The 26,915-nt window shown below is 42.5% G+C and overlaps 1 protein-coding gene across 4 annotated transcripts; it reads right to left on the reverse strand.

Moving 5' to 3' along the window:
* Positions 1 to 211: 211 nt before the first annotated feature.
* Positions 212 to 26,110, reverse strand: LOC308307143 (E3 ubiquitin-protein ligase RNF31-like). Of its 4 annotated transcripts, XR_013963213.1 has the most exons (25): positions 25,426 to 26,109; positions 24,307 to 24,508; positions 22,599 to 22,745; positions 21,678 to 21,833; positions 20,754 to 20,819; positions 19,626 to 19,752; positions 19,138 to 19,299; positions 18,361 to 18,514; positions 17,331 to 17,482; positions 16,864 to 17,003; positions 15,589 to 15,834; positions 13,429 to 13,758; positions 12,637 to 12,822; positions 11,454 to 11,660; positions 10,674 to 10,847; positions 10,330 to 10,428; positions 8,847 to 8,936; positions 8,053 to 8,170; positions 7,646 to 7,758; positions 6,566 to 6,679; positions 5,651 to 5,699; positions 5,343 to 5,439; positions 4,025 to 4,190; positions 599 to 724; positions 212 to 489 (listed from the first exon to the last, which is right to left on the reverse strand). XR_013963213.1 is itself a non-coding variant. In XM_080752303.1 (24 exons), exons 2-24 carry the CDS (start codon positions 24,505 to 24,507, stop codon positions 677 to 679), a joined length of 3,303 nt encoding a protein of 1,100 aa, XP_080608429.1. In that variant the 5' UTR covers position 24,508; positions 25,426 to 26,110; the 3' UTR covers positions 212 to 676. The 4 variants fall into 4 exon arrangements, 3 of the variants coding, with proteins under 3 accessions (XP_080608429.1, XP_080608428.1, XP_080608427.1); XM_080752303.1 differs by having other exon boundaries at positions 212 to 724; positions 11,493 to 11,660; positions 25,426 to 26,110; XM_080752302.1 differs by having other exon boundaries at positions 212 to 724; positions 5,651 to 5,696; positions 25,426 to 26,110.
* Between the last annotated feature and the right edge of the window lie 805 nt (positions 26,111 to 26,915).

Genomic DNA, 26,915 nt, shown 5'->3' on the forward strand with positions numbered 1-26,915 from the left:
TGACCTTCTTTTCTCGGTTGTTGTGGTGAGATGTGACACACTTAAGAGCCAACACAGCACATTCTGTATTTCACCCAGAGCAGTGATTTCTTGCCTCATCAGTTGATGTTCATTTTTTTATGTTGTTGCTTCGTTGTCACTTCCGTCTTCCTCAGTGCCTAAGTTGCTTTTAAAACACCTGACGCTGGGAAAAATAATGTTTTTAGGTTTTTATTATCATCACAAAACTAGCGACCATTTTCATCTTCCTTTAGATGAGTCCTGTAGAGATAATATTTGCAAAAGAATTACATGAACCACTTAAACCCTACTTTGTTGAACGGGGTACCACAGGGGTTTACTGTCCTGTCAGAATAAAGCATAAAAAGCCCTAAAATATCCCCTCCTTCAAAAAAAAACAACAAAACAAGACATTTATAAGGAACAGCCATTGGCAAGTCTTGCAGAGAAAAATAGATCAGAGGTTGATGTCCAAAAATGTATCTTAGCCTTTGTGTATTTAGCCGTGATTCTATGTACAGCACTTTGTAAACTCTGTTTTTAAAAATGTGCTATATAAATAAAGTGGATTGGATTGGATTGAAAAATAAAAATGTACAATATTTAAGATTAAATAATGCTTCAAAATATGATTGGTAGAGTAGAAACCCGATCGGGTTGCGTTTTTTTCTCTTCTTCAATTGCGTCCGGGAACCTTTTCTCCAAGAGGAACTTCCATTAGTTTCTGCAAATTAGAGAGAAAGAGTACAAATTTACTGAAACATCACGACATGTTGGAATCCAGTATGGTTTATTTGTCATTCTGTCACAAAAAAAGAAGGTAGAACTTGATTAATGCGCACAATGGCCCGACTGGGAGGTGACCTTCAGATTACCAGGCGGCCTCTCTACCCACTTGCAGCTTAAGTTATGGTCTAGTTATGGTCTCTTAAGGGTATCGGATCTCATATTTCTAATAATAGCCAGTTCCGTTCGGATCGGCTCCGACATGTCTCGGTGCTGCTCGGGTATCGGTTCTCATAATTCTAATAATAGAATATTTTTCGCGGGTCCATTTGGGTTCGGGTTAGTGCTGGGCGATTATTCGAAAATGGATCGCGATCTCGATTCAGGCACCTATGCGATCTCATTTCTAATAAGATCGCATTACGGCGATTCTATGACGTCATGACAATGTGGAAGGGAAATAAAAACTTTTGGGCAACAGTCCGCACACTGCGTTTGAGCAACACTCGCCGTCTCCCCTTCTCTCTCTCTCCCTCCCTCTATGTCACCACACACACACACACACACACACACACACACACACACACACACACACACACACACACACACACACACACACACACACACACACACACACACACACACACACACACACACACACACACACACACACACACACAATCAAAGCTCTTTCTCCATCGCCATCTCCCATCTCTCTCTCCCTCTCTCTACCACACAATACACACACACTGACACACAACAGACGCAATCAGACATCATTCAAGCGTTCTTTCCCAGTAGAAAAAAAAACTTTGCGACTAGTAGTTAACTCTATATATTAAAAATAAAAACAACCGCAGAGCTAGACTTTTGCTACATGTGCCGAGGTTCCCTGGCTGTGACTGTCTGTCCGAAAGACGTTAACGTGTGACTGAGGGAAGATTTAGCACTAGCAAGCAGCATAGTACGTGTCAAGTTAGACAATCATCAATTCTTGACTTTGTCGGAGGACTTCATAATAAGAGAGCTTTTTCCCCAGTCTGCGGACTTCAAAATAAAAGTTATTTTTATTTTTATAAAACGTTGTTTTTTTATAAAACCAAATGGACCCTTATTTGGTTTAATTTTATGCTCTGAAACAATTGTGAGAGAATCGTGATCTAGATTCTTGTGGAGGAAAATCGAGATTCTCATTTTAGCAAGAATCGCCCAGCACTAGTTCGGGTATGTAAAATTGGACCCGTGAAGACTAGGGATGGAGCTCGTTAATTTTTGGAGCTGTGTGAAGCACAGGCTCCCTATACGTGGCCGTGTGGGTCTGTCTGTGTGTCTGTCTGTCTGTCTGTGTGTGTGTCTGTATGTAGCCTGAACTTCGGCACGCCACTAGTCCCACAGTTTTGCCACCACACACTCGCGCCATATGTCAAATCGAACGGCTTACTCGGGAATCGTGGGCTATTACTTTTCTAAGAGAAAGGTTCTATAGTTTAATTGATATTAATTTATTAGTGAATAAATTTTCCCCATTGACTTATAATGGGAATCGCAAAAACTCACATTCAATTATTTGTCTCTCGCAAACCATAGGGGCTAGAGTTTCAAGACTTGGAGAGGAGGTTCATAATGATTTCAAGGATTAAATAAAAAATAATTGTGTCATTTGGCCGCATGGTGGCGCCATAACACCCCACTTTACGTTTTGGCCTGTAACTCTTGAACCGTAGGTCGGAAAATTAAAAATATTTTTTCCCTGGATTCCTTGGGTCATGACGCATCTCCCCATATAGGCCACGCCCATTTGCGCCATGATAGATTTTCCGCCATCTTGAATTTTCTCCAAAACACACTTTTTGCTCCTTTTCCTACATATTTTCTTCAAATGTCACAAAAATCGGTACACATGATCCACACACACACACACACACACACACACACACACACACACACACACACACACACACACACACACACACACACACACACACACACACACACACACACACACACACACACACACACACACACACACACACACACACAGCTCCACTTCACACGGGTGTGATTTTATTGATAATGAGCACCTTATCGATCATGCTTATCGAGCCGGGCTTTTATCGAGCCCACTATTGAGCTTTTTCTGTTATTTTGTGAAAAGACATGATGAGACACTATCAATTCTGAAGCTTAAAAAAAAATATATACAGGTATAGACTATATATATATATATATATATATATATATATATATATATATATATATATATATATAGTTTTACAGTACTATTCATGAATTAATAATAATAGCCTACTGTAAAACTACTATACATTGTATATATATAAACTATAGGCTAACATTTCCATGTATCTTTTTTTATTTATTTTTATTTTTTACAGTAAATGCATTTTTTCCATTATCAACAAAAATCTATATATGCACTACATTTGACTAGGGCCTTCAAATACAGTACTTTAACAGACAGAAGGCAAGTCAACCTTTTTATTTTTGGAAAATATTTGAAGAAACTAAATTTGTACTGTCTCTTTAAAAGTGTAATTCATAACGCATAGTACAACGGTGTCACGCAACAAAAAAAATACCCAATCAACAAGCTCACACCGCGTCTGTTCGCACCGCGTTGTGATCTTGTAGATCCGCTATTTTCGGTAAGAAGTCTGAGAAGAAGTCGCGCTGGCAACGCTACGGATTCATTCGCACGGAGCGATACATTATAACTCTATGGCAGTGATTTTGAGTGTCCCAAACGGATTATTATCGATGGAATCATTCATATTTTCAAGCACCACATACTTTGGGTGGAAGAGAACGGTTGTCGCGCTGCTGCAACAGCCGACGTCACGTAGGAGTTGTTTCAACTCGTCGCAGACATGCAAAGTTATTGATTGCACTTGGGTCTTATGTGATGCACTGTGGACAAGTGCCTGGCTCCGTCTGCATTGTGTTCCCTCCCGAGCATGATGTAACAACCGTGCTGCATATAGCCCATTGTATTTAGCTCTCCCCTTGTCTTTTCAAAAAGGTAACCAAACTTTTTAGTGTTTCACGCGTTCCACCGTTGTTCTGCGGCACGCATGCACTTCCAAAGCACATAACTATCAATGACAATGACGCAATGTACCTCCCGGCCCGGCCGCTATAGCGGCCCATGACGTGACGCTTACCCGATAACAGGCTCGACAAACCAAAAGCTTATTGATACTCGGGTCTCGATAAATTCAGAACCGGGTTTGTAATGGACCCGGTTTTCAGGCTCCATCCCTAGTGAAGACCTCTACCTTACCTTGAGCAGTCGAGCGGCGTGCACACTCTCCTCCTCGTTGTCTGCTCTGGGTAGGTCCACCTGGTAGCGGTCGCAGGCCACCAGCAGCTCCTGGTAATCATAAAGGACGGCCGGGTCCAGGGAGTGGCTGTTGATCAGGCTCACCAGGTACTCCTTGTAGTGCTTCCTGTTGAACACAGGAAGTGATATAGAACTGATTTTAAAATGTTATTGTTTGTTTTTAAATCACGAAATGGTTGTGCACCTGCGTATATCTCTGACTTGCTGTCCCCCTATACCCCTACCCGCAACCTCAGGTCTTCTGACCAGCTTTTGCTCGAGGTTACATCTGCAAATCTGGTCACAGAAGGGGATAGGGCATTTGCCATTTGCATCTGTGGAACAATCTTCCTCTGGAAGTCAGACAGGCTACCTCACTGGCCACTTTTAAGACTCTGCTAAAAACCCATTTCTACAGAATGGCTTTTAATTAGTTGCTTTTAACTAGTGCCGGTCAATTGGATTATTTGTTTTATATGAGGACTCAATTTTTAATGTTTATCCTTCTTGCTGTTCTTGTTAATGCTTTTTATTTTTCTTGCTGTAGGCATCATCTTAACCGAATTGCCTGCGTTTGTATTGTTGTTTTTTGTTTTCTTCCCCCACTCTGTTGTCGGGGTTTGTGATGTGTGTGTGATGTGAAGCACTTTGTTAACTTGCTTTTGAAAAGTGCTATACAAATAAAGAACAACCTTTTCATAGATTCCATATAGTTTCATTGTTTGACAGCACAATCATCAGTGTATTTTGGATTCATGTCAATTTGTGTTTTCAGATATTTAACCACTTGAACAGTCAAAACTTGACCTGCTCTTTTTCCCCAATACACCAAAGCTCTTTGCCAAAAATTGCAGATCTACAAGCTCACAACGCCTTGCAGTTTTTTGGCTAAAGTTCTCAGAATATGGATGTTAGGGTTCAAGTGGTTTATATAAAAAAGGAGAAAAAAGTTTCTATCACTCAAAGATTTGGAGGACCCCCTGTAGTAACTCTGAAGACCCCCTAGAGGTCCCGGACCCCCTGTTCTAAATACGCTATCCAGGGCAACATACAATGTGATACATTGATGAGGATTTTGAATAAATGGGACCGCTAGGCCAGCGGCCCGGGCACTTGCGGGTTCGAGTCCCGTTCCTGACTGATCTTTACTGCATGTCTCTCCCCATCTCTCTCTCTCTCTCTCCCCGTTTCCTGTCCATCTCCACTTAAAACTCAAAAACTCAAATCAATAAAATAATAAAATGAAATATCTTTCAAATGTAATGCAACGTGAACTGACTCGCAGAGGCCTGCATGGTCTGGCTGGGTCCTGATCCCACAGGGAGAGTCCTTCTGCTGGCCACCTTCATCTTTCTGTTCCATCACACCGCAGGCGTCTGGGATGGGATGGGAAACAAAACGGTTCAAACAAATGTTCAGAGTGGAAAAAACAACTGTTCACAATCAAACACAACTGTTCAGTGTGGGAAAACGGTCAGATGGGACACTGAAGCAAAGGACTATGGATCCATCAATCAATACAAACGTGATTTCTATGACACATATAGATATGAAATGAAGTAGTGTGAATACAGGAAGTTGTCTTACTGGTCTGTGTTCCATCAGGAGGGTCAGTGTTGAACTCCACAACATGCTTCTGAGAAACAACATCAAGACACATGATTACAATGTATACAGAGATGTAACCCACCCACCCACCCACCCACCCCCACACCCACACCCACACACACACACACACACACACACACACGTTGCAAGTTACAGTTGTACTAGCCTGGGATCCAGCCTGCTACTGTACGTTACTTCGGCTGATTTTTATTTTTTCAAAAGAATCTGCAGAATGTAGTGTAGCAGGCTGGGTCCCAGGCTACATCAAGTTGACACTGAGAATTATACAGGGTGGACTGTGGAGTGAGAGATAAATAGCAGAATGTGCGTCCTCAAGGACACAGGAGCACTCATCTACTGTCAATGCTGTAGCCTTGACATTCCTGTGATGTCTGCCAGGAAATGTTCCATCTACTACAATCCTCAACTCCCTCTAAACTAAATGTTATTTTGTATTATTGTACAGCATAAGCACAGGGGTCATCAATCTTGTCCTGCAAGAATTGGCCATGTCCTTGGCAAATTCTAGATTGTTGTTTTTTACAGACCATTATAATGTTCTTATTTTGATCATAAATCAAAGTTAGGCAACTGAATGTGAGTCTCCAGCTTTTCTTCAGAATATGTATGACACTGGTTAATTATGACACTGTGGCACATTAGAAGTCCAGCTAGTACTAGTGGTTCTCATATGCTTTGTTTTCAAGGACCCCCATAACTGTTTACGGGTCCATTTGGTTCCATTTGAACACTCTTAAGAGTTACAGACCTGTTATGGTCATTCAGTTAGCTTTTTATGGGTTTTTGGTAGTGGCAAAAATGGAAATGGAATTTTGACAAAGAATGTCCACCACAAGCCAGCATATGGCGGTGTCCCCTGCATAAGCATTGTACCTGCAGCAGGGCCTGTAGTCTTTCTGGTTTCCAGTCTCTGAGGTAGAACAAACAGTCACGAGGGTGATGAGCATGAAGGCCTGTGATCTTACATCGAGCTGTTTTACATGCCGTCTGTGAGGCGCGCACACGCACGCACACGCACACACACACACGCACACGCACACACACACACACACACACACTTTACAATTTAGTCTATGGGGCTGTTAAGTCTGACATCATTTTGTAGGCAGAGGAGAACTTTTGGGGCCAAAAGGCCCCAGCGCCCGTGAATCTTTTTACTATTTTTACTATTTACACATTTTTCTTCTCTTTGTTGTTGAAAGGAAATTGGTAGAATTATACTTTAGTCGTTGTTTTTGTCTCGGATCTGTTGAAATAGCGAGGGACACATATTGATAATAAATCTGCTTGGAGGTCTGACTACAAAATGATGTCACGGCTTAAAAGCCCGATTAGCAGACAATAAACAAGGACAGCACAAGGCAATACATTAATACATTAACATCTATACATCAAATGCACATACAAACATCATCCCTGCAAGCCAAATGACGTCATGATGACGTTATGATAAATTCCTCCAGTGACTACGGTGACGTTCAGAACTAGGCCAGATCACAGCCCATATGGGGATGATCTTGAATTAATTACCAGGACGTCATATGGACTATACGATTATTGTTATTGTTTGTAATGTTAGTTACATATGAGCATGTAAGGTTATGTTCTGGGACATATCTGACTTGTCGGACCCTCTCTGATTAATCCAGGGCGTGAGAAGGATTTTTGTTGGTTGAAATCAGGTGATATGCTAGGCCAGATCTGACTAGTCATGGTTTGACTTGATCTGGCCTCAATCGAGACGTCACTGATTGGTCCAGGTCCTGACTTATGATTGCTGGCATCAATGCATCAAATGCACGTACAAACACACACAGGAATTCAGACAGAAATATAGTGAGTGAGAGTGACAGGAAGATAAAGTGGCGAGTCACAGTTGATAGTTCTAATATTCCTACATTTACAGAGGAGAAGAAAAAGACAAAAGTAATAAAGTATATGTTGTGAACTGACAGTGTGGAAGGGGTTGTTGCAGCCGCTGCAGAACTGGTGCCTGCACTGGGAACAGCTGAAATGGATGCATCCTCCCTTAGTTAATGCATACTGGAACCTACAACCAGGACATGCTGGAAGGAGACAGAGAGACAGTAGTTAAATTGATATCAACAGGTCCATGTATTCCATTTACAGAACATGCTAACCTCTTGGTTGACTCTTTCCATCCGAGTGACAAATACTAGATCAAGGTTTTTTTCTGTGCCCCTCCAAAATTTTAACTGAGGACCCCCCCCCCCCCTCCCCCACCCTGACCTGTGTGTATGAATGAGACCCCCCTGGGGGTCCCGAGCCAGAGTTTGGGAACCACTGTACTAGAATAGATCATTAGAAATAACACTATACTAGACACTATAGACACTGACTGATGCTGCCGTTGTCTCTGAGGAAACCAGCCAGGCCTTGCTTCTGGTACTCTGGATCGTTGTCTCTCTTCCACTGCTGGAACTGATCGCAGGTCACATCCTGATGCTGAACCTCCCACTGGAGGAGAGGGGGAGAGCAAGCATTACATTTATCTTAAAACTACCAAGTAATACAATCAATACAACAAACGACAACATCAGAGCTTCAACTAACAGATCACCAGTGTTTATTTCGTAGACTAAAACTATGACGAAAAATGATCATCGACAACCTTTTTTAATTGACGAAAACTAAATAAAAACTAAGCTGTGATGACTAAAACGAAGACTAACTATATTGATAATTTCATCAACAAATAAAAACTAGACTAAAATGTTTGGGAGGGACTAGTGGAGAAGAGATCCACTAGAACTAAGACAAGTCATCATGGGTGCGCACGGGTGTCATGGACCGAAAATAGCTTATCTACAAGCTCACAATGCTGTGAGCTTATCTGCAATTTTCGGCATGCAGCCGAGTGAAAATCTGAAATTTCGATGCCATCACAGCCCGCCAAAAATACATTTTTGTTGATTAAAACAACTGTAGATTTAGTCGACTATAACCCTAGACTTAAATTAAAACATTTCATGTGACTAAATTATGACTAAAACTAAAGAGAATTTTATTTAAAATGTTATTATTTTCAAAATCAGCACTATACAACAAGTACAACAACAACTATACAACAAGTACAAATGTTGTTATGAGCAGACAAGAGGACAGGTTAGTAAAATACAGCGGTCGTACTTACAGGCTTCTTACACCGAGCACAGAAACTCTTCTTACAGGACGGACAGGTGACCTTCAGCTGGTCTCCATCATAGATGAAGCCAAATGTGCACTGGGAGAGAGAGACACAAAGAACAGGTGTGAACACAGGAGAAACAGCGCCTCCTGGTGAATCAACCAGGGCTTACCCATCTGTGTCACTTTAGATTTTAACCACTTTAACCATTATTTTATACTATAGCTATTCAAAAATAGCAGATATACTAGGTCATAGCGCGGCAATCTATGAGCTTGTAGATCTGCTCATTTTTTTTTTTATCACGAACATTTGCAAATGTTGATTTTTCTTTTTTAAAGCGAACATTTGTAACTCAAATCTTTCTTTCTCTGAGCCCCTGGGAACAAAATATTTGGAGATGGGGTCTGCAGTCAAATACATATAATACTATGGGTCCTTGACATTAAAAGGTTTGAGCACCACTGATATAGAAAGTTAGAAACTTAAGTTTTTCAGAAAACCATTAGGATTTAGAAGACATTTTAAGCAATAAAATAAAATGTGGCGACTGAAAATATTATTATGGCCATGTCCGAATGTGCGATTTGTGAAACATTACACTAGCGTGGATTAGCGAAACAATATGTAAAAGGATTATGTTTTAGTAATATTATTCCTACTACAGCAAACATAAAAACAAAATATCACAAGAAGAAAAACTGGTGCTTGAAAAGGCTGTCACATAATCATAAGCTCACATTTTAAGATGTCAACAACAGCATGTAGAGGACCTCACATGAAACCTATTCTCACAGATGATTTAAATTATTGTGTATCGTTATTGTATGCTTTAACTATTGAAACATAGCAGATATACAAGCTCACAGCGCGGCAACGAGTGCCGCGCTGCGAGCTTGTAGATCTGCTATTTTTGAAAAATCGTGAAAATTAGAATGACCCGATTCTATAAGTGTCTTTTGAATCCTTCTAAGGTTTTTTGGAAAAAAACTATGTTTCTATGTCAGCAATCTGGCCAGCCATCGTCCTTTTCACTTAACTGGAGCTCAGGTAGTCTGTTCTTGAGAGACTACTATGTCAGTGGTTTTCATGTGAAGGACCCCCAAAATTATATGTATTTGGCCACGGACCCCCATCTCAAAATATCTAGTTCCAGGGACCACCCAGAAGCAAAATTTGAGTTACAAACGTTCGCTTTGAAAATACATATATTCAAAGATTTGCACATTTTCACGACTTTTTCAAAAATAGCAGATCTACAAGCTCGCAGCACGGCACTCGGTGCCGCGCTGTGAGCTTGTATATCTGCTATTTTTCACTGGTTAAAGCATTCAATAATTCTAGGCCTAAGACTAGAACAGATTAGACTTGTGCCATGGCAAGAGGCCGTTGTGAGAAGAGGTCCTGGTTCATTGTGTTTATTATTTCTGTGCTGCTTGTCAGCACAGAAATGACAAACATGACATGTTGAATCAGCTAGCAGACTTACGTGGCAGCACCATCGGAAGTTGGGGTCCATCATTACAGTGTGCTCCGTCAGTTTCTTATGATAGAGGTCGTAGACGTCATGCTCCAGACAGGCCTTCAGCTATCCAAATTATGTCAAAATGATCAACAAATAATGTTCTCGTCATTTAAGATCATATAAATCAGTGATTCTCAACAGTTTCAATTTCAGTTAATGTTGGGAATGTTTAGCCGAAACAAACCAGACAAATCTTTAAAAATTAGTTAGAATTAGAACACCAAAAACTATTTGATGAAACCCTTTGGTGATAATATTGCACTTTTAACCAAGGACATGGGGGCTACATAGATTATTGTAACTTTTACCTGTATATCCAGGGTTGAGAAGTAGCTGTCCAGCTGCTCAGCATCGTTGATGTCTGGCCCAGCGCACACAGGACACACCATGTCTCTGATGTGCTTCTCTTTCACAGCGATGGTGAAGTGCTGCGAGAAACACTCGTGACACACTGAGCACTGGCACGACGTCAGAGACTGCATCTATAAGTGCACACACGCACACACAAATACAGGCCCCCTTTGAAGAAAAAAACGTGGACACCCCCAATCTAAGAAAACATAAACGTTTGCTTAAATAGTGCACACTCAAATATAATAATAATAGTTGTTTCTAGACTCTAACCTCTAATGACATTCCTAGGGCGGGTTTTCCTGTGCTGCTTTTACTGTGAGCAAATGTCACTTCTCATGCTATTTGCACTTACCAATGGACACTTTTTGATTGGCACTGCACTGATAAGTAGTATAATAACTATTATTACTTGTGTTGATGAGATAACGGTGAGGCACTTACAGTATGTAGCACTGACTGTTATGGAAACTTTATTTGGTTTTTACCTCCGTTTACGATTGCTCTGAATTGTTGATGCTTCTTTTTTTGTGCTTTTCTTTTGTATTTTTACACAATACGGTTTATTTTTTCATACTTGTACCTGTAACTTTGTAACCTTAACTGCTGAGACGCCTCTGATTTTCCCTTGTGGGATAATAAAGGTATCTACCTATCAAACCAACACACTTGAACACACACACACACACACACACACACACACACACACACACACACACACACACACACACACACACCTTGCTGTGAGGGAAGACACTCATGCAGCAGGGACACACATTGTTGAGCAGTCGTCGGATGAAGTCTCGGTCCTGGGACTCCTTCACGGCCTGCACAACGTCCTCAAGAGAGCTGGACGTCTCCACCTCTGCTAGCAGAGACAGTGCCAGCTCACAGCGCCCCCAGCTGGGCAGCTCATACAGCGCCAGCAGCCGTCTGCACAGCCTCTGTGGAGAGGAACAGAGAATAAATGGTGCATGCATGCACACGCGTATTCGCTGCCAGGTATTCATTAGCGAGCACACACTAGCAGGGGTGATATGCCATGGGCTCACGTGGGCTCGGCGAGCCCACACTTATTTTGCTGCACGCACGGGGGCCTCATATGCACACACTAATTAACAATAAAAACAGTGTGCGCGCATGACGTCATGAATTTAGAGGACCCACACTTCTAAAATCCATATCACACCACTGCACACTAGTTGTTTTTTGGACATTATATAATATAAATAAATAAAAACTTTATTTGTATAGCACACACTTGTCTTCTTTCAAACAATGTGACTAAAAAAAGCACAGAGAAACAGAATGTGAACTATGGCCCTCTGAGTGACTGGAGTTCCATCAGCAGTTTATATCTAATATAAACTGCTATAGATTAGATATAACGTAGATATAACGATTAAATATAGCGTATCCTGTACTGACACCAGCAACAGGAACGCACCATGTGACACAGACGTAAACAAAAAGCACATGATCGGGTGGAAGCTTGTCTTTTCTTTCACCAGGAAAAGGAAATTTGTATCCGCGGTTATGCATTCCTTAGTTAGAGTCCGTAGGAAAAAAGGGTTGTTTTTACCAAAAACGCAATCTGGGAAAAGAATCGGAGAAAAATGTATTTTTTCCAAATCCAACAAACTGCAAGTGAATGGGGCCAAACATTTTGGGACAACGTCATTTTCGGTTTTATCCGTCTCCTAGCAACCTAGCACCATTCATGCGTTGACAAAGAACGCCCTCTAGCGTAATCACTGAAAACCAGGGTTTGACATAGATCTAGTCTTTGGCAGTGAAGCGTTGGATTTGACATGACGTAGATCACGTCTACGTCTAACACCGGCAGAGACACCATGCCAACGCCAGGTCTAAACATTAACAGGCCTGCGGTCTGTTTTCGGTGGCACCAGACTGACTAACCTGTTTGTCAGGATGTTTGGCGTCAAACGGAGCCTCCGGCTGCTCGCTCCAGATGCGCTGGTGGAAGGGCTCCAGAAGGGGGCGCTGGAGCAGGGACAAAGCCTCTCTGACGTCACCTCCGCTCAGCCGCAGAGCCTCCTCACACTGCAGCGTCTCCCGGAAACCCAGGGAACGCAGCTCTCTCATCTAACACACACACACACACACACACACACACACACACACACACACACACACACACACACACACACACACACACACACACACACACACACACACACACACACACACACACACACACACACACACACACACACACACACACACACCTGAATGTTTCTCACCCAAATAAAATACAGACCTTTTTTAATATGATCTTGGTTACTGTAACGCTACAATGGCCCATCAGACAGACAGACAGAGAGAGATAAAGTCAACCAAGACTGGGAAAGCATCTGTGTCATAGTGAGCTTGTAGATTAGATCAGCTATTTTCAAATGGCCAAAATGTATATTATTTTTGCGACCGTAGGTCGCAGTTAACTATGAAAACCGTCACATCTTGTCCATATATACGTAACGGCTCAATGTATAGTTGCTGACCTGTTGTGACATCACATTCCGTCCTTGTCCCTTGTATACCCATATACTGTATGGAGATCCCTAATCCCTAATCTCCATATATGTCTGTAGCTGACATATGACATCACATTGTTGTGACATCACATTCTGTCCTTGTCCCTTGTATGCCCATATATTTACACCACTGGACAGTAGCATCAGATCCTGTTACCTTGGCCTGTCTGTCTCTCAGCAGCTGTGTCACTGCCTTCTCAGTGTCGCCCCCGACTGCCAGCCACGCCTGCTTGGCCTCAGCCCTGGACAGCTTGAGTTCATTAGGACTACATGGCGCCAACGTCCCCCCATCCCTCTCCACTGTATCCTCCGTCCCAGAATCCCCTGTGTTGTGGTTTTGCTGGACTGAGATGGCCATGGCGCAGATCTCGTCCAATAGATGAGGCAGCTCTGACGTCAGCCAATCACAGGGGTTGATGTCACTGCCTCCACAGACGCAGAGGGCGGCGTAAACTTCCTCTGGACTGACCCCTGTCTTCTCTGCTTCCTGAGGGGTAAAAAACAATAGCACATACTCACATACTTGAGAAACCCAGTCAAGTAAATATATAGGATTTAAGTTGTTAATAAGACTAATTTCTAGGGTTGTCCGATATTGGCATAAAGATTTAATATCGGAAAATATCACTATCGTTTTCTTTGAGGGGAAAATAATATGGTTTGTGTGATATGAAATGTGAGCTTACCATAATCACTGTAATTATTAATCATATTCCATCATATTGCAGGGTATTAAACACTTTTCCCGCCATTTACGCCAAAAAGCGTTTTCAGATTTTACCGCACTTGGCCGGCATATAAGCCAAAACGCGTAAATCGGTCTTTTCATTGTTTAATATCAGACGGCCGTCTGATACACCCCGCAGTAAAGCATGGACTCAATTTCCCAAGATCCTTCGGGAGATGCAGTCATCCGGGTATCTGGCTTTCCGTTCAGACCAATGCTAGAGAATTCAGAAAAGTGGATTTATCTGGGATTCTACTCCCAGATCATCCAAATCGTCCAGAAACGCTTATTTTCAACAGACCATAGCTAAAGAACAGATCTTCGTGGTCAATTTTTTTCCTTACCTGTCTCACTTAAAGCTATACTGTGTAAGTTGCTCAACTAGTGGTCAGTAGCGCTATAGCAAACCGCGGTCGCGTCTGCTTTTTTCGGCCGTTTTTCGCCGCGGACCGGGCCTTCAGACCCCCGCGTCCGCCTCGCCCAGTCCCACGCATCCGTAGTGTCCCTCTGCGGACCGGCGTTGGGGAGGTTTACAGGCTAGACTTCTAGACCAGTGTAAACAAAGCTGTTGAAGCAAGCTATTTCCTGAAGAGACCTCAAGATGCACTGTCATTGGCCGGTAGTGTATCATGTGTGTATGATCTGCAATGTGATTGGCCAACGTATACACAACGTATACGGATGATGCAGATGACGTCATTTTGCCGCGAAATCCCGCCCCTGTCACGGCTAAGTAGAAAACATATAAAGAAAAGGCTTTTGGGGCTGAAATTAACGGAGTGGGGGTTCTAAAACTTTAGCGATTTAATAGTTAGGACAATTTTAAGATATGTTTTATAAAAAAAGTTACATAGTATAACTTTAATACTAATCATAATAATAACACTTTCAAACTAGAAGCAGTGCTCTTCCGAGCACAGGTCTCCACCAGGCCACACAAATCGGCCTGTTATAGCGCCACCATGAGGCTGATTTAAAAAATGTGGGGCAGAGGTTCTGAATTAGCATCCAGGGAGTGTGTGTGCTCAGTTTGGCAGCGATCGGGCCAACGGCGCCGGAGATTAGCTGGTAACAACCAGGCCACACAAATCGGCCTGTTATAGCGCCACCATGAGGCTGATTTGAAAAATGTGGGGCAGAGGTTCTAGATTGGCATCCAGGGAGTGTGTGTGCTCAGTTTGGCAGCGATCGGGCCAACGGTGACTGAGATTAGCTGTTCACAAACTGCGAGGACACACGGACGCACGCACGCACGGACGCACGGACGCACGGACGCACGGACGGACGGACGGACGGACGGAGGGGAAAACATACTCTCCCTCAGCCTTCGGCTGGTGGAGACAATTAGAGCAATGCAGAGGGCAGGTGTGTGTCTGTGTCCAGTTGATGCTTGTTAATGTTATAGGCATCAATTCAATTATTCTTCTGCACTGTCAAATAGGCCAACATCTAATCTAGTGGGACTCATTCAAATGACCACCACTGACTAGAATTGAAAAGAGAGTTGGACAATATCGGAATATCGTAAAAAAAAAAAAGACATCCCTACCGATTTCCTGTTGATCAATATATTTTCGACATGAATCTTACTCTTATCTGATGGATCAGTTTGAGCCCGTCGTCCCTCATCAGCTTCTGTCTGTTCAGGTCCGGGTGGACTCTGGGTTTGGGCTGCGGGGCCGGTGGGGGGTTGGGCTTCTCCTTCTCCCTGCTGGGGGAGAGCTGGAGGAGGAGTGATGGGGTGCTGGGTGCTGCTGGCTCCTTACAGGGGGAGCAGCACATCTCACACTGCGGGGCCGGCTTGAGGTTGACGTACGTGCACTCCTGACACATCCACTGAGACAGTGGTGGGAAAAAGTGCTCAAATGTGTTACTTAAGTAAAAGTATCAATACTGCAAAGTAGAAATACTCTGTTGCAAGTAAAAGTCTGGAATTCAAAAAAGCTTTGATTTCAAAAATGTACTTTAAAGTACCAAAAGTAGAAAGTACTCATTATGCAGAATGTCCCATTTCAAGATTTTACCCATCTTTTGACAATAGCAGATCTACAAGCTCACAATGTGTCACGACGCATTGTGGGCTTTAGAACGCCATCCAAATATAAGTCCTCATAGAATGCATTGAATGCATTTTGGTTCAAATTGTGGGCACAGGGTAATGCCTGCGTCATTTTCTTTTTTCTTACTATCAACATAGCCCACACACATTCTAAGACCAGAACATAATTTCACCTACTACAAAACAAATTGTCACTGTCAGGCAGAAACCTTGCATCTCTACATTTCATCTTTTTTATGCATGCCCTATTTTTATACTTTGTCGCATGACAGTGTCGCAAAAAGGTAGTGAAAATAGCTTCTGTGACAGTAAGCTTGTGTCACATGTTGATCAGCTCATTTGCTATTTTATAGTTTCAACTATGATGACATGCCCTTGAAGACATGACATGGCCTTCACTGTCTGGATGAAGTAGTCGTCTTGCCAGGCGCTCAATATCATCAAGACTGATTTGTCTAAGTAAACGTTCATAATCCTTGAGGAGTTGCTCCTGAACTTTGGCTGCATCTGCGGGACTAAAATGTTTGTTAATGGTTTTATGGTTCATGGTTGAAAGTGGCTAAGTGTGTCTATGGATTTTATCAATATTAAACCAATGAAAACTATTAACAAATTGGATCCATTGGAACACAAGTTCTTTTTCCCCATTTCATGAACAGTAACAATTTTAGACAAACAAGGGTTTCCGCCCGACAGTGTCAAAATAAATAGCTACAGTATATGACCTAGAAGTCATGGAACTCCACTTCCATAACAATGACAGTGAGAATGTACAACCAAAGAGGCTGAACGTGGTGAAGACCAACCTGGCCACCCAGAGATTCTGGGGTGGTGGAGGAGATCGGGATGACAACAGGAGGACGAGTGGCCAGGCGGGGGCGCTCACACACCTCGCACAGGATGCTGCTGCCCTGGTTCACCACTGTACAGCTCTTACACTGCCACTCTGTCAAGACAACACACCTCAATATACACCCAGTAAGTCACCTTGTCTCGTTCCACAAGGTACCAGTCTGAAAACTCACCTCTTCAGACTCTCTACCTCACCCCCTGCTATGAAAACAAATATCATCAACCCAGTATAAAGGACAGCCCTAAAAGATTATTTCATTTGCATTGGTACTACAACGCTTTTCTTTTTTTAAATCACGGTTTTAGCACCTATTGTATATTAAATATAGATGTCAGCAATCATTGTGGTAGGCAGGGATCTCTGATGGATTTGCCCGACTAACCATATAGAGAGAGAGAGGCAGGTTTCAAAGGGACCAACCTGTGCTGGGGGACGAGGGGATGGACATGGACTCTTCCTGGGCGCTGGAGGTGGCCGTGGCCAGGCGTGGTCGTTCGCAGGTCGTGCAGAGCACGGCCCGGACCTCATTCACCGTTGTACAGTGAGAACACTCCCATGGAGAGAGAGATGGGCTGGACAGAAAGAGAGGAGAAACAAAACATGCAATTCACAATTAGTTAAGGGTTTCTCAACCCATGCGTTAGATCGCAATAGAGGGCCATGAGATGGCGTAGGCGGCCGCAGCTTAGTGGTGAAAAATAGCAACACACCGCTAACTGCTCACCCCCGGGTGCTCATCATAACCATCAGCTGGGTGAAGCTGAAACTGAATTTCCCTCACTACCAAAGGTCCCCTTTTCCCTTTCTGAGATGCTCTGACAGGCTCACGTAAAAGAATAAACCACTAAAGCAATGTTTTTATACTTATAATAGCTCAGATTTATATAGCGCTTTTCTAAGTACCCCAAAAAAATGTAACAAAAAAGACTAAAGTGCTAGATTAGAAAACAATAAAAATGGTAGGCAAGGATTGGGGACACAGCCTAACTGACCTTGCCTGGCTCCAGCCCATAGACCCGCCCACTCTCTGAGTGGACTGGTTCTCTTGGTCTGGTGTTGCGTAATGAACCTAGAGTTTCTCTGGGGGGAATGTTTTGTGTAGACACAAGTCAAACACAACCCCTCCCACCAGATCTCTTGTGATTGGGAATTACAAATTTCAAATCCCCTCCCCTTTGAAATCTCAACACAATGGGACAATGTCAGACTCAAGCTCCAGCGCAGAGTCTGAAATCAGGCTATAACTGACCTCAACTACTTCATTGTACGATGGGGTCACGCAGCAGAAATATCCAATCTATAAGTTGGATTTATAAATAGCCTGTAGATCTGCAATTTAAACTATTTTTTAAATGCTTGAAACTCTTCAATATAATATGACATGTTATGGCCATGTCATATTATTATAGACTCATAGTCCCATCTCATCTCATAGGTGGTGTGGTCTCACCTTCTGGAAGGCTTGGCAGTTTTGATGGTGGTTCTGTTGTGAGCTGTGCGGTCAGGATGTGAGTGGTAGAGTCTGTCACATTTAATACACAGCTTCTGTCCACACGTGGAGCAGTGGACATTCACTGAGGAAATACCACAGATCGAACAGGACCCTGTGTGCAAGTTCAAAAACAACAACTACAATAATCAAAGATTACCATGTAGCCCTCTGAGCCAAGTATCCTCAACTAAAATATGTATTCCATGTAGACACTTATTGTCCATATCGACTACATTTATTCCATGGCACTGGTAATAACTATAACAAACGAATCAGATTGCGGACTCTGCGGACTTGTGCACGACAGCACACTTCTGAAGACCATTTAGTCAAAGCACGGAGTCTGGGAGATAAGTGGATTATTGCTCTAGTCTAATGATCACTACATCCTGAAAGAAAATATGAAATCAAAAAGGTTGTTTTGTATAGCCTATGGACAATCAAAATCAGTTGGAAATATTACATTTTGATATGGTGTCAAACTTAATGTTGATATGGCACACTGGCTATCAAGAACATGAAAACGTCATGTCAAAAACGTTGCCGAGTTATGCTCTCCCAGTCAAACTCCTCAGTTATCAGTTGAAAAGAAACCGCTGTATTTCAGAGGGGACACGTGCTTGTCTACATTTCCTCCACGTCAAACTGGAATTAACATTTAATCGTGATAAGAATGGGGGATTTCATATATATTTAACTATGCTACTAGGCTACAGGGCATCAGAGCTGACCTACCCTGCTTGGGTTTATGTATCACGTCTCTATGGTGAACAGCTCTGTTTGGATGCCGGTGGAAGAGATCGTCACACGCGTCACAGAAACCAAGATGACCACAAGCGACACAGAGCAGAGTGGACGCACCACCACAAAGATTACACTCACTGACTGGAGGAGAGACTGGAGAGAGAGAGAGAGGAGAGAGAGAGAGAGAGAGAGAGAGAGAGAGAGAGAGAGAGAGAGAGTAGAGCGAACAAGAGAGAGATAAATAAATTGAAAGGGAGCGAGGGAGACAGTGAGAGAGAGAGAGAGATGGAGGAAGAAAAAGAGGGAGAAGAAAAAGAAAGATAGAGAAGAGGGGAGGGGAGACAATGAAAGAGAAAGAACAACATTTGTGAGAATGAAAGTGAAAGAATTGGTGAGATTCATGTACATGTACAGAGATATGTAAACACTGCCATTTTCGCTTATAGTTGACAAAGTCACACGACGTGGCATGGGCTCACCTGTAGATATCTTAGTGGGTTGTTGTTGTTGTTGTTGTGTTTCAGCCGGTCTGGGTGTGGGAGGCGGGGCCCCAGACCCCCGAGTTTCCTCTGGGGGGATGACCACAGCGTCACTGGCCAGTTCTTCCTGAAACAAATCAAATAACATGGAAAATGTAACACTGAGCTTAGACAAAAACACCATACTATCATTCTTGTTATTACAACACGAAAACAATGAAACATGCGTGTGTGCATTCATGCGTGCGTGCATGGGCCAGGCAGGGCTTGAACAATTTCTCTGTGTGCACAGGTTAGGTTTCCTCCCTCCTATCAGCCAATGTACAGTATGTAGTCATTTTATCTCATGTCTGTTTCTGTTGTGCACCGATATGAAAGTTGTACTGCGACTGGGAAATAAAACAGCCTTGGCACAGAAGGCTGTGCCAAACAAAAAAGCTTGTGGAACTGCTAATTTTGCTACTTTTGGGTTCTGTGAAGACTGCCAGAGATCCACGTGCACGCGCGCTCTCTCGATCCAATGTGGCGATGTAGCCAATGTACAGTATGTAGTCATTTTATCTCATGTCTGTTTCTGTTGTGCACCGATATGAAAGTTGTACTGCGACTGGGAAATAAAACAGCCTTGGCACAGACTACAGTACCTACTAGAACGCTCCAAGTAATGCGTAAATGTGTTACTGTTTGATACTGCTCAGATTCAAAGTGGGAACTGTACAGACTGTCTCTGTAACTTTACAACAGACCTCTGGAACTCAACACAATGTTTCTGAACTCTGGAACAGTCTCTCTTCATTATGAGAAGGTTTTGGGAAGAGGCAGGCTGGCTTGAGAGACAACAGTCAAACTCTGTCCCTGCCCGTGCAACTTCATTGGTAGACTAAACATTTTGAACAAAGGAACGTTTGTCTCTCACTATTTAACAGTCGACCCATTAGCCTGGGGGATCAGAGGAAACAAATTAAAGGAGAATGCACAAGATTATGTTTTGTTTAATTGTGAAATAACTTTGTAAACCCTCTCTTAAAAATGTGCTTTGCAAACACAGATATTAATACTTTTGTTTTAACTTTAATTTCATTATTCCAAGAAGATTAAACAGTCAAGTAGTGTGCAGATATACTGTACCTGTTGCATATGTTGTATCACCAATGGTACAATGTCTTTGAATAACTCTGGATGGGGATGTGTTGCCTGAAACCAACAAAATACACAGGAGACGAACGTAGGGTTGAGTTCAAACCCAAAGTGGAAAAAGGTAATTATCACAGCTGTGATTATGTTCGGCAAATCAGAACTGTGATGATATAATAAGGCATAACAGCACACCCTCCAGCACAACCCTTGACTCCCCCCAGCCCCCAACCTGTTTACTGTACTTTTTTTTCTTCTGATTTCTGACTGTTATATGATGTTCTGCATAGTACTGCGTCATTTAAAGTCTCTATTATGAACACAAAAGGACCATAATGTAAACAAGCCATAGTGCTTTTAGTGCCCAAGTCCAATACTTTGGCATTACTGGATGCCGATGGCCAGCATTAATGTTCAGAAGTGTGCTTAATGAAACTGATGTGCAAAACGTTGTCGTTGAGTTAAACAAATTCTATTTATTCTGTCGCTTCAGTACTTCAGTACACATATAAATAAATTAATTAATAAATAATCAAACTTAACAAAGCACGGCCGGAATAGGCCAGCTCTTGAGACACAGTTGAAAAACTGTTTGCATCGGCTATCAGCAACACCTGTGTGTGATTACAGACCTTGTTAAATACAGTAGCTAGGCAATTTGGCCTTGACCATGCCCTTGTGACACATCAATCAATGAAATAACAATGGCTCAAATGGCTCTTACAGTGCTTTCTTGAGTTTAAATCCTATTAGTAGACCTTGTATCTGAACTGTACTGTCTTGTGCTTTTCCTATGCGAACTGCTAATACAGTATTCAATCAATCAATCAAACAATCCATCAAAAAGTATTCAATGAAGAACCACGGTTGGGAATTACTGATTTACATGTTTCTAAAGATGCCATGCTCAACGCTCACCTTGATGAGCATGTCCATCTCTGAGCGCAGGGTCATGACCTCTAGCGTCACCGCTGAAACGTGTTGAACATCTGGGTCAGTGACGTCATCGGGAAAGCTGAGGCCATCTATCTGCTGACTGGTGTATCCGTACAGATGCAGCACCGCCCGTCCGCCCTGTTTCAGAAACGCACAGTTAGTGGCACTGTTTTTGATTGCAAATTTTGATTTAGTTTAAGCCTTTTAAATAAAATTCCATTTCGTCAACATTTTTGTCAACAAAATCAACACTAGTTACTGTAGTGGCGGGCAACATATCATTTTCATTTGGACAAGGTGTTGCAATATCTCAATACTGTAAAAGCTCATTTATCAATTCGATTCTACAATTCTGTTATCTTGTTCCTTTTTCTTCTGTCAATAATTTATTCCTCAGAAAGTTAATGATTACAGATGACGATCATGAAAAACAAAAACTGTTACATAAACAGTGAATACTGAACTGCCAGTACTGTACTCATAATGCATTGTGTGAACAACCAGTTGTTACATTAAAATGGGTCGTGTTTATAAGATTTGGGTTACAAATGTTACGATTAGGTATTAGGTTAAAATGGGTTATGTTTAGACATTAGATGGTTGACTTAAGAAATTACGTTAGATACGGTGAAGTTTATTATTAGGCATAAGATAAGCTGCACTTCAGGGCGTTACATATACTGTATGCCCTGTCGAGAGGTATTTTCTCAATAACTTCCAGTTCCAGTGTATTATCGTACTCTGAGTACAAGGTAACAAAACAGACTCATCTGGCTCACCATGGCAACATCGCCGGTTCGACTCCAGCTGCATCATGTCCTTCCATCTTTCTGCCCATTGTTCCCTGTCCCTCTAATTGTCCTACCGTATGAAAATAATACAAGGAAAAGCATCATTCCTCACCTTGATGGCATCCACAGACGCCCTGAAGACTGGGTTGTTGTGCTTGACGCTGCGCCAGTATTTGGGCCTGCTGGGACTGGTCAGGTTACAGCCATACTTCTCCAGGATGCTGAGGGCTTTGACCACTCTGTTCAGTGCTTCCATGACCTGGAAGAGTGAAACTCGTCATGTCACTTGACAGACATGTGTAGACTTTCTTGATTACTTGTTCGAGTAAGCTCAGGAGGTAGGGCAGATATCTGTGAAAAGTAGTAAAACTAGCATTTATCAGAATGACAAAAAAGGGAGTCGAGAAGGGATAAAGGGAAAGAGGAGTGCTGAAGGGTGTTATGTTCAAGCATCCTTGATCAAGACATTGAACAGACTTGAAGAAAATATCCCTTCGGGGACAATAAAGATTATGATTAAGGGCTCCTGGTTGGTGCCTTGCATGGATGCCCCTGCTGGCGCTGTGTGGATGGGTGAATTAATATTGTCAAGTACTTGGTATGAAGGCAGACCAGTTATGAGAACTAAGATAATCACTATCTGATCAAAGTTGACTTCACGAAAGAGAGAGAGAGAGAGAGAGAGAGAGAGAGAGAGGAGTGAGTAGGTCTCCTTTCGGCCGGCGCTGTCTCCTAAGGCTGGAAAGAAAGACAAGTGATGAAGAAAGGAGCGTGAGACAGACAAACATCCCTTTGTTGAAGGAGTGAGAGCAGCCTTATGTTATATCTACACTCAGGACACTGCAGCCACGACCTTGAGGAATTAAATGACTATAGGGCCTACTCTTCCCTTTTGGCTTGTTCATACTGACCTTAGTTTGAACCATACCATAAAACTAAATGAGATCAAGTACTGTAAACACACACGCACACACAAAAACACACACACACACACACACACACACACACACACACACACACACACACACACACACACACACACACACACACACACACACACACACACACACACACAAAATCACAGACACAGACATGCAGATTGGACAGTTATGATGAACAAATGTCCTCAAAAGCATATAAATAGATGTGTGTATTTTGCTGGTCCTCTCTTGTACAAGGGGGCTGTTTGATGGCTCTGGATCAGTTTTAGATTTGAGTTATAGTTACTTGCGTTGTGCGAAAATAGACAATCTGCTACAACTGATCTGCTACAGCAGATTTGCTATGTAAAAGATTACAACGCGTTACATTGACACGTCATGAACTTGCAGCTTGTAGCCATTCATCGTACGATTAGGTATTTAGGGCTTTAGGTTGTTACAGTGAAAGTAGTCTCGCGAGCCAGTCTGTTGCCTATCACAATTCTTGAATGCTTCCGTCATACATTCGTAGACTGTGGATTGTGGAATAGTTGTCCCGCCAGGGACGTGCAGAGAATGTTAGAGAGGCAGGGGCTGACATTTCGAAAAGGGCCTTTTGGTGAAAATACTGTATCGAAAATAGCAGACCCCAGAGCTCACAGCGCGTTGCGCTGCGACGCATTGTGAGCTTGGAGGTTGGCTATTTTCAGTGCTTGATACCATACTGAACTAAGCATAATCAATTTCTTTCACCATAGTAAAAACTGAATTCATGGTCTGAAGAGGGCACTTACAGACTGATAAAAGGGCAGGGGCTCAAGCCCCTTTGGTGTCTATGTGTGCACATGCCTGTGTCTGGCTATGCGAGACTAAGGAGAAAGGAAAGGACGCGGGTCTCACCTCCTGTCTGTTGCGTCCTGTAGCGTTGTCCCTCACCATGCTCTCTGCCGCTATGTGCCGGTACTTGTCGGACAGTGACAGGGGGATGTTGACCATCAGCTGGACGTCTGCCCGCACGTCCTGGGCCAGACCCGAGGACGACAGGCGCGACGCCGCTCTCCTCCTCACCTCATCCAGGTGGCTCATCACCTCACTGCTCATTCTGATGACAAAGGAAACACATTGTCTTCCCCCATCTTAACACTGTTTTACGTTAGGTAGAGCACATTATAACACTGGTTTTCAAGATTCATCATTGTTATTATGGTAACCCTAGGGTTACCACCTCAATGTAAAATGTACTATTTTGTCCAAAATATTTGAAAAATGGTCTTAAGTAAAAGAAAGTATACATTATCATTACATGCCTAAACATTCGACAATTAAGGTCTAATATTTCTACAATTGCTACAAAAGCTGTAAATCAGTCATTGTGGGGCATAAAGAACAAACAAGGAGTTGAAGGATAAAATTAAGTCTGATAATGATGTGCCATGCATGTTCACATCATGTATACTTCACATTACATAATATCATTTTTCAAATATGTATTTTTTAACATTTTTCACAAAAGCCAATTTTACATTGAGGTGCCCAGATGTCCCTATAGTAGGCTACCCACCTGACCTGTATCCCTTATTACAACAGCATAACAGAGGGTGATAACCATTTAGCAGACTTCCAAGTGCAAGATCAGAGTACAGTAAAGCCAGAGCACGTATGAACCTTAGTCAACAAACAAGGTGTTGTCCAAGGATAATAACTAAAACCTGTCCCAAATACTTAATCCAAATGTAGAAGTGTCAGTTTTATTTCCCTCTCTGACTCTGTCTCTCCCTCCCTCTACTTAGAACATGGACTTACAAAAATGCCAAAGTTGAAACCGAAACTTGATCCCAGGCGGATGATGACACATCAATCCGTATATTTACAACGGTGTCGCTGGCCGACAACAAGAACAGATCTACAAAGCCAGACGTCACGTGACACTGTCGCACTACTACAACAACAACAACACTGTGAAGCTTTTACACTATAAAGCATAAGACTAAGACAACATCACAAAGTAGAAATACATACTTGGTGTGGTCTTCAAGCTTTCACTGCAGTGTGTGAGGCACTGTGGTTACTCCGCCCGGTCCGCCGTCATGTTTGAGTGTGTTGTTTCCATTATGTCAGATGTTGGTGTCAACACACAACAGATACAATGTATAACTTTAAGTACAGCACACACACAGCACTACAGGACACGTCCAGTTGTGAACACGGAACTCCACTACAGTACTGCTACAATGTTAGGACTCAGTCTCTCCCAGGTGTTTCGCTTAGGTGGGCGTGGTTATGTGCCTAACTAAACCTTTTTCCGATCGACAAAATAAAAGTCTGGGTTCCCGAGGCTAAACTAAACCTAACCTCTCTCACACACATGCCTAACCCAGTGGCGTCAGTTCAGAAAAAGCCTCGCGCGCGTGCAAGACACCAGTCATGTTGCCATACCTTAGCAACAGGCACGATGAAAAGTACATTTTATTATTTCCCCATGTAGCTTAAGGTATGGCACTGGCAGCTGCCATAGCTTGCCATACCCAATTGAAGCCTCTGGCCTAACCCTAAACAAATTTAAACCTAACAGAAAATATTATGCGGCATAGCCTAATAATTATTTAACCATTTTCTGTTAAGGGCATTATAGTCTAGCGGAAAGATGCTGATTTCAATGCATGATAGTTCAGTTGGTGATAAAAGCATGAAATTTGGCACAAATGACCTTCATATGACCCTAATTGATAATCAACCTCTGGCCACGCAAAATTCCAACATTTTCAAGATGGCCAGCCAGTTTGAAAAATGGCTGCAACTGGACCTACGTTTTGGACAATATCACTTTGCTTGGGCTGTAAATCTTTGATTTTCCTCTAATTTTGATATAAGAGAATGTTCTGGAGGTATTACAACCAGGCAAGTTCAGAAATAATATTAGGTTCCAATATGGCGGCATATTTTCCAATATGGCTGCCGATACATTGCATAAATGTACATCTGTACATCTCATAGTTAATCCACAGTTGGTGATACAACCATGAAATCTGGCACAGATCACGTTTATACTACCCTAATTGATAATCAACCTCTGGCCATGCAAAATTTTAACATTTGCCAAGATGGCCAGACAGTTTGCTGCAACTGGACCTAGGTTTTGGACAATATCACTTTGTTTGTGCTGTAAATCTTTGATTTCCCTATCCTTTTGATATATAAGAGAATATGTTCTGGAGGTATTACAACCAGGCAAGTTCAGAAATAATATAGGTTCCAATATGGCGGCATATTTTCCAATATGGCTGCCGATACATTGCATAAATGTACATCTGCTCATAGTTAATCCAAAGTTGGTGATACAACCATGAAATTTGGCACAGCTGACCTTTATACTACCCTAATTGATAACCAACCTCTGGCCACACAAAATTCCATAATTTTCAAGATGGCCACCAGCTTTCAAAATCGATGCCCAGCCTAATTGACCAGGGCACACTGGTTGACACTATAGCACACTAGTCGCATGGGGT

The sequence above is a fragment of the Nannobrachium achirus genome, assembly GCF_963921795.1.
Source record: "Nannobrachium achirus genome assembly, chromosome: 21".
NCBI lineage: Eukaryota > Metazoa > Chordata > Actinopteri > Myctophiformes > Myctophidae > Nannobrachium > Nannobrachium achirus.

Bases quoted from the DNA above. Each gene is read 5' to 3' on its own strand.
- LOC308307143 (XM_080752301.1), bottom strand. From the start codon at position 24,507: ATGAGCAGTGAGGTGATGAGCCACCTGGATGAGGTGAGGAGGAGAGCG. The intron at 10,429-10,673 runs GTAAAAGTTACA...TAATTTGGATAG, and splicing joins TCTCAACCCTGGATATACAG to CTGAAGGCCTGTCTGGAGCA. The intron at 8,171-8,846 runs GTAAGTACGACC...CCTCTCCTCCAG, and splicing joins GTGCTCGGTGTAAGAAGCCT to TGGGAGGTTCAGCATCAGGA.